The sequence below is a fragment of the Heptranchias perlo genome, unplaced genomic scaffold (genome assembly GCF_035084215.1).
Source record: "Heptranchias perlo isolate sHepPer1 unplaced genomic scaffold, sHepPer1.hap1 HAP1_SCAFFOLD_624, whole genome shotgun sequence".
Taxonomy (NCBI): domain Eukaryota; kingdom Metazoa; phylum Chordata; class Chondrichthyes; order Hexanchiformes; family Hexanchidae; genus Heptranchias; species Heptranchias perlo.
In genome coordinates, this window is record NW_027139649.1 from 1 (window position 1) to 18,023 (window position 18,023).

Consider the following 18,023-nt stretch of genomic DNA (forward strand, 5'->3'; position numbering starts at 1 on the left):
TGGGGGGAGATCGGAACTGAGAGTGAGGGGGGAGTGGGGGAGATCGGAACTGAGAGTGAGGGGGGAGTGGGGGAGATCGGAACTGAGAGTGAGGGGGGGAGTGGGGGAGATCGGAACTGAGAGTGAGGGGGGAGTGGGGGAGATCGGAACTGAGAGTGAGGGGGGAGTGGGGGAGATCGGAACTGAGAGTGAGGGGGGAGTGGGGGAGATCGGAACTGAGAGTGAGGGGGGAGTGGGGGAGATCGGAACTGTGGGTATAGTTGTAGTCCGCGTGACGCTGCAGGATAATGGATACCAGAGCTGTTTTTATAAAAGGGCAATACATTATTCTGCTGCTGAGATGGAGCTGTTTCAAAGGTGTCCTGTCCTTTAAGGCCACAAAGTCTACTTACTGCACAAGCCCGGGGTTAGTTAGTGAGGGAAGCCTGTAAATTTCCAGCTTCAATGAATCTGCAATCATCCATCAACACCAGTACATGAGATGCCCTGGTTCCGGCTGGCAATGACTCAGTGCTTTCATACCTCACGGTGTGCTGCAGGCACCCACACAAAGCCTTTACACGCATTACTGGATCAAGTCTGGCCAAACTACACAACCTCTCATTCTGTCGGCAGGTGAAAGCAGCAATTCCAAGTTGAGCAATTCTATTTGCTGTTGAGTAAAGACTGGGTGAAGTTGATTTAATTGGACTTCAGGCTCCAGATCGCTACCATGGCATTCTTTCTGGTTCTCCCCTCCACCCACTCCCGTGACAAGGTGCAATTGCCCAGGTCACTCCAAGGTGACCCACATTCTCCCGCGTCAAATCCCCGCACCTGTTATTTACACTTCTTTTTGGAAGTGTGGCACTTGCAATGTGACAGAAATGTTCCTTTGAGATCCACTGAGTGTCTCTCAGTTCACCAGCACCGGCCTCACCTCATTAATCACAAAGAGCTTGTCCTTCCGATCCATTTTGGTATCTGGAATTAGAAGAGGTGCCTCTGATTAGTTCCACAAAAGGCCGGGACTGAGACAGACTCCGGAGGGTGGGTCATCATCGGTGGGTGCAAAACTTTTAGAAATGATAATCCGGGACAGAATTAACATTCACTTAGACGAGTGTGGATTGATTAGCAAAAGCCAGCACGGATTTGTTAAAGGCAAATCGTGTTTAACTAACCTGATAGAGTTTTTTAATGAGGTAACAGAGAGGGTCGATGATGTTGATGTTGTGTATATGGAATTTCAAAAGGCGTTTGATAAAATGCCGCATGGTCGGCTTGTCATCAAGATTGCGGCCCATGAATTATGGGGCAGTGGCAGCATGGATACAGAATTGGCTAAGTGACAGGAAACAGAGAGTAGTGTGTGAACGGTTGTTTTTCGGACTGGAGGGAGGTGTACAGTGGTGTTCCCCAGGGGTCGGTGCTGGGACTCACTGCTTTTCTTGATATATATTAATGACTTGGACTTGGGTGTACAGGGCACAATTTCAAAATCTGCAAATGACACAAAACTTGGGAAGTGTAGTAAACAGTGAGGAGGATAGTGATAGACTTCCAGAGGATAAGACAGGCTGGTGGAATGGGCGGACACGTGGCAGATGAAATTTAACGCAGAAAAATGCGAAGTGATACATTTTGGTTGGAAGAACGAGGAGAGGCAATATAAACTAGAGGGCACAACTCTAAAAGGGGTACAGGAACAGAGAGATCTGGGGGTATATGTGCACAAATCAGTGAAGGTGGCAGGACAGGTTGAGAAAGCGGTTAAAAAAGTATTCGGGATCCTGGGCTTTATAAATAGAGGCATAGAGTACAAAAGCAAGGAAGTCATGATGAACCTTTATATAAACACTGGTTCGGCCCACAACTGGAGTATTTGTGTCCAGTTCTGGGCACCGCAACTTTAGGAAAGATGTGAAGGCCTTGGAGAGGGTGCAGAAGAGATTTACTGGAATGATTCAAGGGATGAGGGACTTTAGTTATGTGGGATAGACTGGAGAAGCTGGGGTTGTTCTCCTTGGAACAGAGACGGTTGCGAGGAGATTTGATCGAGGTGTTCAAAATCATGAAGGTCTAGACAGAGTAGATAGAGAGAAACTGTTCCCATTGGTGGAAGGGTCAAGAACCAGAAGACACAGATTTAAGGTGATTGGCAATATGAACCAAAGGTGACATGAGGAAAAACTTTTTTACACAGTGATGTGGTTATGATCTGGAATGCACTGCCCAAGGGGGTGGTGGAGGCAGATTCAATCATGGCCTTCAAAAGGGAACTGGCATAAGTATGAAAAAAATTTGCAGGACTACAGGGATAGGGCTGGGGGAGTGGGACTAGCTGGATCGCTCCAGCGCATAGAGCCCATGCGGACTCGATGGGCTGAATGGCCTCCTTCCCTGCTGTAACCTTTTTACGATTCTATTCACTGCTCACGATGCATTCGGCCATCCTCTACATTGAGTAGAACCATACACAGACTCTTGACCTCTCTGTTCTCGGCCTCGTACACTGTTCCAATGATGCTTAACGTAAGCTCAAGGAACAGCACATCATCTTTCTATTCAGCACTTTACAGCCTTCCAGCCATAACACTGATTTTAACAACTTTACATCTTAACCATTGCTCCCATTTTCTCAAACAGCAGGTGCTGGTAATGGAGGATGGCTGCACCAGAACCACTTGGAGTGGAGGAGGTTTGGGCTGATGTTTGAGGTGGGGGATCCCCTATCGATACACAGCCAACGGGGTGGTCCGCACCCCTGGAGTCGACCTGCCTTTCTCCACCATATTTCCGGGCCACGGGAGCCTTCTCCTCCTTGCCAGATTTTCTATGCTTCCCTCCCACTCTGCTATTGCCATTTTTACCTCCTCTGGACCCATCTTTTGTTTCTTTACTTGTCCCATTACCACCTCCTTTTGCCTTACACCATCATCTGTTTTGTCACTTAAATACTCCTGCCCTCCTCTCTATCCCAGACCTTCCCCTTTGTTCTTTCCTCCCATTCCCCCTCCCCGCACCCTTTACCCTGGCTCTGTACTTGTTCATCTCTAACCTCTTCCAGTTCCGATGAAAGGGCATCGACCTGAAACATTAATTCTGTTTCTCTCTCCACAGATGCTGCCTGAGTTGCTGTGTGTTTTTATTTCAGATTTCCAGCATCTGCAGTATTTTGCTTTTGTCAGAGGGAGCAGGAGTTGTTTGTTCAGTTTGAAGATTACTCCTGTTTGAGTCAGAGTTCCATTTCTGTCCTTGTTGACCTGCATTGGCTCCTGGGTCCCAGCACTAAAATTCTCTTCCTCGTGTTTAAATCCTTCCATGGCCTCCCACCCCCATCTCTGTAATCTCTTTATCTGAGCTCTGTATCCTGACTCTGCCCCACCATTGGTGGCTATGCCTTCAGCTGGCCAGGAATTCTCACCCGAAATCCCTCAGCCTCTCAATCTCCATAAAACAACTTGCACTTAATGTTAAAAAAGTCCCAGACTCTGCCACCGCCTTTACGACTCTGCTTCAAACTCAGCTCTTGTCCAGTGTATTGCACAAACCTTCCCAGAACTCGCTACGTAATCAGCCACTGAAAGGCAAAAATTCAAATCCCACAAAGTGAGCCCCCCATCACCATAATTAGAAATGAAGAGGTCTCGTTACCTGGTTTAGAGTGCGGCATTAATGTACGCAGATCTTGCATCAGGTGGCGTGTGCGGTAACTAATCCCCCGAGAGGAGAAGATCAGAACACGCTCTTTGTTCTTCCACTTCCCCTGTGATTATGGAAAAAGGAAATTAATCAGTTCATCCAAATCTCTGCTGCCCCGTATCCGAACTCACACCAAGTCCCGTTCACCCATCACCCCCCGTCCTCACTGACCCACATTGGCTCACGGTCCGGGAACGCCTCCATTTTAAAATTCTCATCCTTGTTTTCAAATCCCTCCGTGGCCCTCGCCCCTCCCTATCTCTGTAACCTCCTCCAGCCCCACAACCCCCCGAAATCTCTGCCCTCCTTCAATTCTAAGAACATAAGAAATAGGAGCAGGAGTAGGCCATCCGGCCCCTCGAGCCTGCTCCACCATTCAATAAGATCATGGCTGATCTTCTACCTCAACCCCATTTTCCTGCACTATCCCCATATCCCTTGATGCCTTTAATATCTAGAAATCTATCTATCTCTATTTTGAATTACTCAATGACTGAGCCTCCACAGCCCTCTGGGGTAGAGAATTCCAAAGATTCACCAACCTCAGAGTGAAGAAATTTCTCCTCATCTCAGTCCTAAATGGCCGACCCCTTTATTCTGAGACTGGCCTCTTGCACATCCCCGATTTTAATCGCTCCACCATTGGCGGCCGTGCCTTCAGCTGCCTGGGCCCTGAGCTCTGGAATTCCCTCCCTAAATCCCTCCCCCTCTCTCTCCTCCTTTAGGAGGCTCCTTAAATCCTCCCTCTTTGACCGAGCTTTTGGTCTCCTGTCTGAATATCTCCCGACGTGGCTCGGTATCAAATATTGTCTCATTCCTCCTCTCAAATATCCTCGGGATATTTTCCTACAGCAACGACTCGAAATAAATTCAACTTCTGATTCAGTGGACCGACTCCAGTTATCCCACATTATAGAAAATAAGAAACAGGAGCCACTGAGAGAGCGGGCCCGCACCCCCGGGTCTCCCCCCCTCACCCCCCGGGTCTCCTTCCCTCACCCACCCCTCCCCGGTCTCCCACCCCCCGGTCTCCCTCCTCCCCCACCCCCCGGGTCTCCCTCCTCCCCCCGGGTCTCCCCCACCCCCCTGGTCTCCTTCCCTCACCCACCCCACCCCGGTCTCCCTCCTCCCCCACCCCCTCCCCCCGGGTCTCCCCCACCCCCCTCGTCTCCTTCCCTCACCCACCCCACCCCGGTCTCCCTCCTCCCCCACCCCCTCCCCCCGGGTCTCCCCCACCCCCCTCGTCTCCTTCCCTCACCCACCCCACCCCGGTCTCCCTCCTCCCCCACCCCCCGGGTCTCCCTCCCCCCGGGGGGTCTCCCTCCTCCCCCTCCCCCCGGGGGGTCTCCCTCCCTCCTCCCCCTCCCCCCGGGTCTCCCTCCCTCCTCCCCCTCCCCCCGGGTCTCCCTCCCTCACCCCCTCCCCCCGGGTCTCCCTCCCTCACCCCCCTCCCCCCGGGTCTCCCTCCCTCACCCCCCTCCCCCCGGGTCTCCTTCCCTCACCCCCCTCCCCCCGGGTCTCCTTCCCTCACCCCCCTCCCCCCGGGTCTCCCTCCCTCACCCCCCTCCCCCCGGGTCTCCCTCCCTCACCCCCCTCCCCCCGGGTCTCCCTCCCTCACCCCCCTCCCCCCGGGTCTCCCTCCCTCACCCCCCTCCCCCCGGGTCTCCCTCCCTCACCCCCCTCCCCCCGGGTCTCCCTCCCTCACCCCCCTCCCCCCGGGTCTCCCTCCCTCACCCCCCTCCCCCCGGGTCTCCCTCCCTCACCCCCCTCCCCCCGGGTCTCCCTCCCTCACCCCCCTCCCCCCGGGTCTCCTTCCCTCCCCTCCCTCCTTCTATTACCATGGAGACGGGGGCCGGGACGGTGAACTGACGATCCCCGGGCCGGCTCTGACCCTCTCTCCGGCTCTCCCCGGGCCGGCTCTGAGCCTCTCTCCCGCTGACCCGCGCCCTTTTCCCGGGCCCGCGTTTCTCTGCGGCCGCCATCACCATGCGGACACCACTTCCGGCAGCGTCACACCCTCACCCGTCCGCCGCACACACCGCGCTCCAACTTCCGGGGAGGGGGGTGTCGCAGTCAAAGAGTCCGGGGGGGAAACAGTGCGCGCCCCGCTGGGTCCGCGCGCCCCTCTCGCCTCTCAGAGTTTATGGAGGGTGGAGGATGGGAGGCCGGTCAGGGGGGCATTGGAATAGTGGAGTCTGGAGGTAATAAAGGCATTGATGAGGGTTTCAGCAGCAGATGAGCTGAGACGGGGCGGAGACGGGCGATGTTACGGAGGGGGAAGTAGGCGGTCTTGGTGATGGAGAGAATATGGGGTCAGAAGCTCATCTCAGGGTCAAACAGGAGGCCGAGGTTGTGAACAGTCTGGTTCAGCCTCAGACAGTGGCCGGGGAGAGGGATGGAGTCGGTGACGAGGGAACGGAGTTTGTGGCGGGGACTGAAGACAATGGCTTCAGTCTTCCCAATATTTAATTGGAGGAAATTTCCGCTCATCCAGTACTGGATGTCAGTCGAGCAGTGTGACCAATGAGAGAGAGTGGAGGGGTCGAGGGAGGTGGTGGTGAGGGAGAGCTGGGTGTTGTCAGCGTACATGTGGAACCTGACGTCGTGTTTTCGGATGATGTCGCCGAGGGGCAGCATGTCGATGAGGAATAGGAGGGGGCCAAGGATAGATCCTGGGGGGATTCCAGAGGTAACGGTGAGGGAGTGGGAAGAGGAGCCATTGCAGGTGATTCTCTGGCTACGACTGGATGGATAAGAATGGAACCAGGCGAGCGCAGTCCCACCCAGCTGGACACCGGAGGAGGAGGGTGTGGTCAATGTGTCAAAGGTTGCAGACAGGTGGAGAAGGATGAGGAGGGATAGTTTACCACGGTCTCAGTCACATAGGAGGTCATTTGTGACGTTGATAAGGGTCGTTTCAGTATTGTGGCAGGGACGGAAACCTGATTGGAGGGATTCAAAAAACACAACTAATTGTCTCTTGACCCCATTTTTACTGACCCTCACTCTCAGTGACCGTACTGACCCTCACTCTCAGTGACCGCACTGACCCTCACTCTCAGTGACCGCACTGACCCTCACTCTCAGTGACCGCACTGACCCTCACTCTCAGTGACCGCACTGACCCTCACTCTCAGTGACCGCACTGACCCTCACTCTCAGTGACCGCACTGACCCTCACTCTCAGTGACCGCACTGACCCTCACTCTCAGTGACCGCACTGACCCTCACTCTCAGTGACCGTATTGACCCTCACTCTCAGTGACCGTACTGACCCTCACTCTCAGTGACCGTACTGATCCTCACTCTCAGTGACCGTACTGATCCTCACTCTCAGTGACCGTACTGACCCTCACTCTCAGTGACCGTACTGACCCTCACTCTCAGTGACCGGACTGACCTCACTCTCAGTGACCGGATTGACCTCACTCTCAGTGACCGGACTGACCCTCACTCTCAGTGACCGCACTGACCTCACTCTCAGTGACCGTACTGACATCACTCTCAGTGACCGCACTGACCCTCACTCTCAGTGACCGCGCTGACCCTCACTCTCAGTGACCGTACTGACCCTCACTCTCAGTGACAGTACTGACCCTCACTCTCAGTGACCGTACTAACCCTCACTCTCAGTGACAGTACTGACCCACACTCTCAGTGACCGCGCTGACCCTCACTCTCAGTGACCGCGCTGATCCTCACTCTCAGTGACCGTACTGACATCACTCTCAGTGACCGTACTGACATCACTCTCAGTGACCGTACTGACCCTCACTCTCAGTGACCGTACTGACATCACTCTCAGTGACCGCACTGACCCTCACTCTCAGTGACCGCGCTGAACCTCACTCTCAGTGACCGTACTGACCCTCACTCTCAGTGACCGTACTGACCCTCACTCTCAGTGACAGTACTGACCCTCACTCTCAGTGACAGTACTGACCCACACTCTCAGTGACCGCGCTGACCCTCACTCTCAGTGACCGTACTGACATCACTCTCAGTGACCGCGCTGAACCTCACTCTCAGTGACCGCGCTGAACCTCACTCTCAGTGACCGTACTGACCCTCACTCTCAGTGACAGTACTGACCCTCACTCTCAGTGACAGTACTGACCCTCACTCTCAGTGACCGCACTTTTTGTTAAACTCACATTAAATATTATCATTCTCTCACCACTACTGCCACGTCTTGGCCATTCTTGACTGGCTTGTGTAATAAGGCCCTTTCATGAGGTTCACCATGAACACCCACACTTGATGCCACCCATTGGATCTCTCTACAGTGAGCGTATGTGTAGTTGCAGGACTGTTTTGTGCAGGGAATGGGAGGGCTGGTGTGGGCGCTGCTCTATCCAGGTGGTGTGAGGACTGGATTCTTCACACTGTCCGATGTTAGGAGAACTGTTCAGATATCAGTGACTCCCTGGCCTCACAAGCAGCCAGGTGAGCCGCTATTCTGCCCATGGGTTTCTCCTGCTCCTCCTCCTCCTCCTTGTCCACCTCCTCCTCCTCCTCCACGTCCGCCTCCTCATCCGCCTCCTCCTCCTCATCCGCCTCCTCCTCCTCCTCCTCAATTTGGGTGGCAGATGTGGATGGGGCCTCCTCAAGCAGCCCCCCTCTCTATTGTGCAGCACGACTATAATGCGTCCCACTCTGTCTGGCAGGTATTGAAGTGCTCCCCCAGAACGATCAAGGCACCTGAAGTGCATCTTGAGCAGCCCTATAATATGCTCAATTGTAGACCTGGTAGCGATGTGGCTGTCGTTATACCGACGCTGTTGCTCAGTTGTGGGGTTCCTCAGAGGTGTCATGAGCCACTTGCGCAGGGAGTATCCCCTGTCCCCGAGGAGCCAGCCCTTACAGGTGTTTGGTGCATGGAAGAGGGGCAGGATGTTGGATTCCCAGAGGATGAAGGAATCATGGCAGCTGCCAGGGTATCTGGCGCACACATAAAGGAATCTCTGGCGGTGGTCACAAACGAGCTGAGTGTTGATGGAGTGATATCCCTTCCTGTTGATGAACAGTCCTGGCTCGTGTGGAGGTGCTCGGATTGCTATATGGGTGCAATCGATTACACCCTGCACCCCTGGGAAGCCAGACACAGCGTGGAATCCCACTGCCCTCTCCGTCTGGCTGAGGTGGTCCATGGGGAAGTTGACGTAGTGCGAGGCCCTGCGAAAGAAGCCGTCGGTGACCTGCCTTATGCACTTGTGTGCAGACGACTGAGAGACCCTGGCGATGTCCCCGGTGGTACCCTGGAATGATCCGGAGGTGAAGAAGTTGACGGCAGTGGTGACTTTGACAGCGACAGGTAAGGAAATGCCGCTCGGCCCAGTCGGGAGCAGCTCGGCATGAAGGAGGCTGCAGATGTCCACGACTACCTGGCGACTGACTCTGAGCCTCCATATACACTGCTCCTCAGAGAGGTCCAGGAAGCTGAGGCTCGGTCTGTAGACTCCGTGGCGAGGGTAGTGCCTCCTGCGACATCACTCTCTCTGTGGTTGCCCTCTGTGCTGTTGTGCAGGTGCCTGTAGTGCAGCACTGTGTTGTGGAGCTCCACGTGGCGGAGGTGGACGCCGTGCCTGGCGAGGGTGGTGATGTTGCTCGTCCTCGGATGAAGTGATGAATGCAGCCATGGCGACCCCCCATCCTGCCGGTGTGAGTTTGAGGGGGGCCGCAAAGTAGGTCAATATATTTGATTGGCGGCGTGGAAAGTGAGAATTTTGAGTGAAAACACAAAGGTGTTGCAGCCAAAACTTTGTCTGAAGTGACAGAGTGCCCTGTTGCAGTAAATGCGATTTCTCCCCACCGTTCAAATAATCCTTTCAATCTCCCACTGGCTGGAACACGTCTGTTGCAACAAGGAGTGTTTCCCACAGCACAGGAAATACGCTGAGGATGCTTCAAAATCACACTCCTGCCAAATATCGAGTCAATCAGGTATTTCAACTCCCTCAACTATCGGACAAACTATGCAAATGATCATCCCACCAGCTTTAATTGCCGGTGGGACTCCCACATTGGGGAGGTGCGCACACCCGGACGTGTCACTGGGGAACCCGGACGTCAGCGGGTTGGGGCCGGGCTCCGATCTCGCTCCGTATTTCCGCGGTTTTCGGAGCCCCCCCGCCCTCAACGCACCCGCTCCTGCACCCGAAAATCGGCCCCCTGCTTCTCTCTCACTCTGTGTCTCTCTCACTCTGTGTCTCTCTCTCTCTCACTCTGTGTCTCTCTCTCTCTCTCACTCTGTGTCTCTCTCACTCTGTGCCTCTCTCTCTCACTCTGTGTCTCTCTCACTCACTCTGTGTCTCTCTCACTCACTCTGTGTCTCTCTCTCTCACTCTGTGTCTCTCTCTCACTCTGTGTCTCTCTCTCACTCTGTGTGTCTCTCTCTCACTCTGTGTCTCTCTCACTCTGTGTCTCTCTCTCTCACTCTGTGTCTCTCTCACTCTGTGTCTCTCTCACTCTGTGTCTCTCTCTCTCACTCTGTGTCTCTCTCTCACTCTGTGTCTCTCTCTCACTCTGTGTCTCTCTCTCACTCTGTGTCTCTCTCTCTCACTCTGTGTCTCTCTCTCACTCTGTCTCTCTCTCACTCTGTCTCTCTCTCACTCTGTGTCTCTCTCTCTCACTCTGTGTCTCTCTCTCACTCTGTGTCTCTCTCTCTCTGTGTCTCTCTCTCTCTCTGTGTCTCTCTCACTCTGTGTCTCTCTCTCTCACTCTGTGTCTCTCTCACTCTGTGTCTCTCTCTCTCTGTGTCTCTCTCACTCACTCTGTGTCTCTCTCTCTCTGTGTCTCTCTCTCTCACTCTGTGTCTCTCTCACTCACTCTGTGTGTCTCTCTCTCTGTGTCTCTCTCACTCTGTGTCTCTCTCACTCTGTGTCTCTCTCACTCTGTGTCTCTCTCTCTCTCTGTCTCTCTCTCTCTCACTCTGTGTCTCTCTCTCACTCTGTGTCTCTCTCTCACTCTGTGTGTCTCTCTCTCACTCTGTGTCTCTCTCACTCTGTGTCTCTCTCTCTCACTCTGTGTCTCTCTCACTCTGTGTCTCTCTCACTCTGTGTCTCTCTCTCTCACTCTGTGTCTCTCTCTCACTCTGTGTCTCTCTCTCACTCTGTGTCTCTCTCTCACTCTGTGTCTCTCTCTCTCACTCTGTGTCTCTCTCTCACTCTGTCTCTCTCTCACTCTGTCTCTCTCTCACTCTGTGTCTCTCTCTCTCACTCTGTGTCTCTCTCTCACTCTGTGTCTCTCTCTCTCTGTGTCTCTCTCTCTCTCTGTGTCTCTCTCACTCTGTGTCTCTCTCTCTCACTCTGTGTCTCTCTCACTCTGTGTCTCTCTCTCTCTGTGTCTCTCTCACTCACTCTGTGTCTCTCTCTCTCTGTGTCTCTCTCTCTCACTCTGTGTCTCTCTCACTCACTCTGTGTGTCTCTCTCTCTGTGTCTCTCTCACTCTGTGTCTCTCTCACTCTGTGTCTCTCTCACTCTGTGTCTCTCTCTCTCTCTGTCTCTCTCTCACTCTGTGTCTCTCTCACTCTGTGTCTCTCTCTCTCACTCTGTGTCTCTCTCTCTCACTCTGTGTCTCTCTCTCTCACTCTGTGTCTCTCTCTCTCACTCTGTGTCTCTCTCACTCTGTGTCTCTCTCTCTCACTCTGTGTCTCTCTCACTCTGTCTCTCTCTCTCTCACTCTGTGTCTCTCTCTCTCACTCTGTGTCTCTCTCACTCTGTGTCTCTCTCTCTCTGTGTCTCTCTCTCTCTGTGTCTCTCTCTCACTCTGTCTCTCTCTCTCTCTCACTCTGTGTCTCTCTCACTCTGTGTCTCTCTCACTCTGTGTCTCTCTCACTCTGTGTCTCTCTCTCTCTCACTCTGTGTCTCTCTCACTCTGTGTGTCTCTCTCTCACTCTGTCTCTCTCTCACTCTGTCTCTCTCTCACTCTGTGTGTCTCTCTCTCTCACTCTGTGTCTCTCTCTCTCTCACTCTGTCTCTCTCTCTCACTCTGTGTCTCTCTCACTCTCACTCTGTGTCTCTCATTCTGTGTCTCTCTCTCTCACTCTGTGTCTCTCTCACTCTGTCTCTCTCTCACTCTGTCTCTCCCCCTCTGTGTGTCTCTCTCTCTGTCTCTCCTTCTCTCTCACTGTATCTCTTTCTCTGTCTCTCCCTCACTCTGTCTATGTCTCTCTCTCTCTCTATGTCTCTTTCTCTCACTCTGTCTCTCTCTGTCCCTATCCCTTTCTCTCTGTCCCTCTCTCTCTGTCTCTTTCTCTGCCTCTCTCTCCCTCTGTCTCTCTCTCTGTCACTATGGGCCCGATGTTAGCAGGGCTGCGGGTTCTCGGCGGGGGGGCTATCGGGCGCGTGGGTAACTCGCCCGGTGAAATTAGTCAGTTTCCCGCGCGATCGTAGCATCCAATCCACTAATTGGATCCACTTACCTGCTCCTCCGGGTTCCCCACTGCTGATCTGTGCGTCGGGCGGGCTGAACATGCGCAGTAAGATCTGTCAGCTGGAGGTGCTCTACTTAAAGGGGCAGTCCTCCACTGACAGATGCTGCAACAAACAGTAAAAATCACAGCATGGAGCAGCCCAGGGGGAAGGCTGCTCCCAGTTTAATGATGCCTCACTCCAGGTATCAATACATGGGGTGAGGAGGAGGGGGAGGACAGAGATCCTCCACCCGGCGGGCGGGAGGAAGCGGCCTGCCTCTGCCACCAGGAAGGCCTGGCTCGAGGTGGCAGAGGGGGTCACCTGCGCAACCAACATATCGCCCACCTGCACACAGTGCAGGAGGCGCTCCAATGACCCCAGTAGGTCAGCCACAGTGAGAACATGTAGTCTTTCCCCTACACTCCGTCTGCCACATCACTGCCCCCACCCCACATCTCCTTCTGCACTGCCAACACTACTCTGTCACATCACCCCTCACACCCACTCAAACCCCATCCTCATCTTACCTGCACTTACTCACCTCGCCAGTACTCATCCCACCACTACCACTCAACCCAATCCTCATACAATCTCATGGCTCTATCTCATACTCACCCTCTCATGCATCTCTTTCACGGTCAGCCTCACTCAACCTGCCACTACCTGTGCTGCAGCCACAGGGCATCACATATGTGCAGTACGCAGCGTAAGGCAAACGTGTCGTGAGCATGAAGGGGATGCACAAGGGTGTTTGAGGGTTTGTCATGGTTTTTACTTATATTTAATTTCTGACCAACTCACATCATATATTATATTGGCACCACTACTGCCACGTCTTCGCGAATCTTGTCTGGTTTGTGCAATAATGCTCTTTCCTGAGGATCACCATGAAGACCCACACCTGATGCCACCCATTGTGTCACTGCAGAGTGGGTGTAGGTGTATTTGCAGGGCTCTTTTGTGCAGACGACTGAGAGACGTCGGCGATGTCCCCGGTGGCACCCTGGAAGGATGCGGAGGAGAAGTTGTTGAGGGCAGTGGTGACTTTGACAGCGACAGGTAAGAAGATGGTGCTCGGGCCAGCCAGGAGCAGCTCGGCATGAAGGAGGCTGCAGATGTCCACGACTACATGTCGAGTGACTCTGAGCCTCCGTGTGCACTGCTGCTCAGAGAGGTCCAGGAAGCTGAGCCTCGGTCTGTGGACCCTGTGGCGAGGGTAGTGCCCTCTGCGACGCATCTCTCTCTGCGGTTGCCCTCCCTCCTGCTGTACAGGTGGATGTGTCACAGCACTGTGTTGTGGAGCTCCACGTGTCAGAGGTGGACGGCGAGGCTGGTGAGGCTGGTGATGCTGTTCGCCCTCCGAGGAGGTCATGACTGCAGCTACGGCGGCCCCCATCCGCAAGATGTACATCTGAGGGGGTCCGCAAGGTAGGTAAATGTGTCTGGACCCCGGGGTAAGTGTGCAAGTTGATGAATTTGATTTTCAGGAGGAGGGTGGTGGAGGCCAAACTTTGTCCCAAGTGACAGAGTGGCCTCCTGCAATGAGTGAGGGTCTCCCCCTCCCCCCACCTGTCAAATGGACATTTGCAGCTGCCACAGGCTGACAGCTGCAACACGTTCATTTCAACTGGGAGTGTTTCCCCCAGTATGGGAAACAGTCCCTGTTTGCTCTAAAATCCCACCCCTCCTGACATAATCCCGTAATCAGGTCAGTTAATGACCTGAAATAGCTAAATAAATACCTTCAAGTGGCACCCCGCTGGCTTTAATTGCCTGCGGGATTCCCACCAGCGGGGGCTGCGCGCGCACGCTGGCACGTCAGCGGGGAACCCGGAAGTGCGCGGGTTCCAGGCAGGCTCCGGTCCAGCTCCGGGATTTCACGATTTTTGGAGCCCCCCCGCCAGGAACGCACCCGACAGCGGGCGCTAAAATGAAGCCCAATGTCTCTGTCTCTCTCTCTCTCCCTCTGTCTCTCTCTCCCTCTCTCCCTCTGTCTCTCTCTCTCCCTCTGTCTCTCTCTCCCTCTCTCCCTCTGTCTCTCTCTCTCCCTCTGTCTCTCTCTCCCTCTGTCTCTATCTCTCTGTCTCTCTCTCTCCCTCTGTCTCTCTCTCCCTCTGTCTCTATCTCTCTGTCTCTCTCTCTCCCTCTGTCTCTATCTCTCTGTCTCTCTCTCTCCCTCTGTCTCTCTCTCCATCTGTCTCCCTCTCTCCCTCTGTCTCTCTCTCTCCCTCTGTCTCTCTCTCCCTCTGTCTCTCTCTCCCTCTGTCTCTCTCTCCCTCTGTCTCTATCTCCCTCTGTCTCTATCTCTCTGTCTCTATCTCTCTGTCTCTCTCTCTCCCTCTGTCTCTCTCTCCATCTGTCTCTATCTCTCTGTCTCTCTTTCCCTTTGACTCATTCTAACTCTGTCTCTCTCTCTCTCCCTCCCTCTCTTTCTATTCCTCTCACACTCTTCCTCTATCACTCTTTTCCCTTTTTGTCTCTCTCTCTCTTTCTCTATTTCACTCACTCTCTCTATTTCTCTCTCTCCTCCCTGTTGACACAATAACATCATTCTTTTAACTAATTATGTTACTTACAGTGAAGAAGAGCACAGCGATCAAAGTTCCCGACCTCTTGAGTTTCCTCACAAAGATGCTGAAATTGGAGCAGGAAGATGAGGATGAGGATGAGGATGAGGATGAGCAGAGGGATGTCGGGTTGGTAAAAGAGTATCGAGTAAGTAAATCAACGTCGCCACAAGCAGCACAAACCCGTCTCAAGTATTGGGAAGACTGAAGCCATTGACTTCAGTCCCCGCCACAAACTCCGTTCCCTCGTCACCGACTCCATCCCTCTCCCCGGTCACTGTCTGAGGCTGAACCAGGCCGTTCACAACCTCGGCCTCCTGTTTGACCCTGAGATGAGCTTCTGACCCCATATTCTCTCCATCACCAAGACCGCCTACTTCCCCCTCCGTAACATCGCCCGTCTCCGCCCCGCCTCAGCTCATCTGCTGCTGAAACCCTCATCAATGCCTTTATTACCTCCAGACTCCACAATTCCAATGCCCCCCTGCCCGGCCTCCCATCTTCCACCCTCCATAAACTTGAGCTCATCCAAAACTCTGCTGCCCCGTATCCTAACTCACACCAAGTCCCGTTCACCCATCACCCCCCGACCTGTGCTCGCTGACCCACATTGGCTCCCGGTCCGGGAACGCCTCGATTTTAAAATTTTCATCCTTGCGTTCAAATCCCTCCATGGCCCTCGCCCCTCCCTATCTCTGTAACCTTCCTCAGGCCTACAACCCCCCGAGATCTCTGCCCTCCTCCAATTCTGGGCTCTTGTCCCTCCCCTGCTCCCTTCACCCCACCATTGGCGGCCGTGCCTTCAGCTGCCTGGGCCCTAAGCTCTGGAATTCCCTCCCTAAACCTCTCCCCCTCTCTCTTTAACATTATGAAAGCGTTTGATAGGGCAGACGTAGAGAAAATGTTTCCACTTCCGGGGGAGTCCAAAACTGGAGGTCATAAATATGAGATAGTCACTAATAAATCCAATAGAGAATTCAGGAGAAACTTCTTTACCCAGAGAGTGGTGAGAATGTGGAACTCACTCCCACAGGGAGTAGTTGAGGCTAATAGTGTAGATGCATTTAAGGGGAAGCTGGATAAACACACGAGGGAGAAAGGAATAGAATCATAGAAAGGTTAAAGCAGGGAAGGAGGCCATTTGGCACATCGAGTCCGTGCTGGCTCTATGCAAGAGCAATCCAGCTAGTCCCACTCTCCCGCCCTATCCCCATAGCCCTGCAAATTTTTTCCTTTCAAGTACTTATCCAGTTCCCTTTTGAAGGCCATGACTGAATCTGCCTCCACCACCCCCTCGGGCAGAGCATTCCAGATCCTAACCACTCGCTGGGTAAAAAAGTTTTTCCTCATGTCACCTTTGGTTCTTTTGCCAATCACCTTAAATCTGTGTCCTCTGGTTCTTGACCCTTCCACCAATGGGAACAGTTTCTCTCTATCTACTCTGACTAGACCCTTCATGATTTTGAATATCTCGATCAAATCTCCTCGCAACCGTCTCTGTTCCAAGGAGAACAACCCCAGCTTCTCCAGTCTATCCACATAACTAAAGTCCCTCATCCCTGGAATCATTCTAGTAAATCTCCTCTGCACCCTCTCTAAGGCCTTCACATCTTTCCTAAAGTGCAGTGCCCAGAACTGGACACAATACTCCAGTTGTGGTCGAACCAGTGTTTTATAAAGGTTCATCATGACTTCCATACTTTTGTACTCTATGCCTCTATTTATAAATTGTAAACAATTTTACAACACCAAGTTATAGTCCAACAATTTTTATTTGAAATCTACAAGCTTTCGGAGGCTTCCTCCTTCATCAGGTAAATGTTCAGGAGCTCCAGTCCATCACCGGCATCTCCACATCTATTTATAAAGCCCAGGATCCCGTATGCTTTTTTAATTGTTTTCTCAGCCTGCCCTGCCACCTTCAACGATTTGTGCACATATACCCCAGATCTCTCTGTTCCTGTACCCCTTTTAGAGTTGTGCCCTCTAGTTTATATTGCCTCTCCTCGTTCTTCCTACCAAAATGTATCACTTCACACTTCTCTGCGTTAAATTTCACCTGCCATGTGTCCGCCCATTCCACCAGCCTGTCTATATCCTCTGGAAGTCTATCACTGTCCTCCTCACTGTTTATCCTTCACACGGACTGCAGCGGTTCAAGAAGGCGGCTCACCACCACCTTCTCGAGGGCAATTAGGGATGGGCAATAAATGCCGGCCTCACCAGTGACGCCCACATCCCATGAACGAATAAAAAAAAAAGCTGAAATTCTCCAGTCCTGGCAACCCCCTCGTAAATATCCTCTGCACCCTCTCCAGTGCAATTACATTTTTCCTGTAATGTGGTGACCAGAACTGTACACAGTACTCAAGCTGTGGCCTAACTAGTGTTTTATACAGTTCCAGCGTAACCTCCCTGCTCTTATATTCTATGCCTCGGCTAATAAAGGAAAGTATCCCGTATGCCTTTTTAACCACCTTATCTACCTGTCCTGCTACCTTCAGGGATCTGTGGACATGCACTCCAAGGTCCCTCACTTCCTCTACACCTCTCAGTATCCTCCCATTTATTGTGTATTCCCTTGCCTTGTTTGCTCTCCCCAAATGCATCACCTCACATTTCTCTGGATTGAATTCCATTTGCCACTTTTCTGCCCACCTGACCAGTCCATTGATATCTTCCCGCAGTCTACAGCTTTCCCCCTCACTATCAACCACACAGCCAATTTTTGTATCATCTGAAAACTTCTTAATCAAGCCCCCTACATTTAAGTCTAAATCATTAATATATAATCACAAAAAGCAAGGGACCAGTACTGAGCCCTGTGGAACCCCACTGGAAACAGCCTTCCAGTCACAAAAACACCCGTCGACCATTACCCTTTGCTTCCTGCCACTGAGACAATTTTGGATCCAATTTTGCCACTTTCCCTTGGATCCCATGGGCTTTTACTTTTTTGACCAGTCTGCCATGTGCGACCTTGTCAAAAGCCTTGCTAAAATCCATGTAGACTACATCAAACGAGTTACCCTCATCGACCCTCCTTGTTACCTCCTCAAAAAATTCAATCAAGTTAGTCAGACACGACCTTCACTTAACAAATCCATGCTGACTGTTCTTGATTACTCCGTGCCTTTCTAAATGATGATTTATCCTGTCCCTCAGAATTGATTCCAATAATTTGCCCACCACCGAGGTGAGACTGACTGGCCTGTAATTACTCGGTCTATCTCTTTCTCTCTTTCTCCCTGTTTAAACAACGGTACAATGTTAGCAGTCCTCCAATCCTCCGGCCCCACGCCTGTATCCAGGGAGGATGGAAAATGATGGTCAGAGCCTCCGTTATTTCCTCCCTGGC

At 52.8% G+C, this 18,023-nt stretch overlaps 1 protein-coding gene across 1 annotated transcript; it reads right to left on the bottom strand.

The window, feature by feature from the left end:
- Positions 1-866: 866 nt before the first annotated feature.
- bxdc2 (brix domain containing 2) lies at positions 867-5,721 on the bottom strand. Its single transcript, XM_067980825.1, has 3 exons — positions 5,523-5,721; positions 3,637-3,748; positions 867-963 (listed from the first exon to the last, which is right to left on the bottom strand). Exons 1-3 carry the CDS (start codon positions 5,670-5,672, stop codon positions 896-898), a joined length of 330 nt encoding a protein of 109 aa, XP_067836926.1. The 5' UTR covers positions 5,673-5,721; the 3' UTR covers positions 867-895.
- Positions 5,722-18,023: the final 12,302 nt, after the last annotated feature.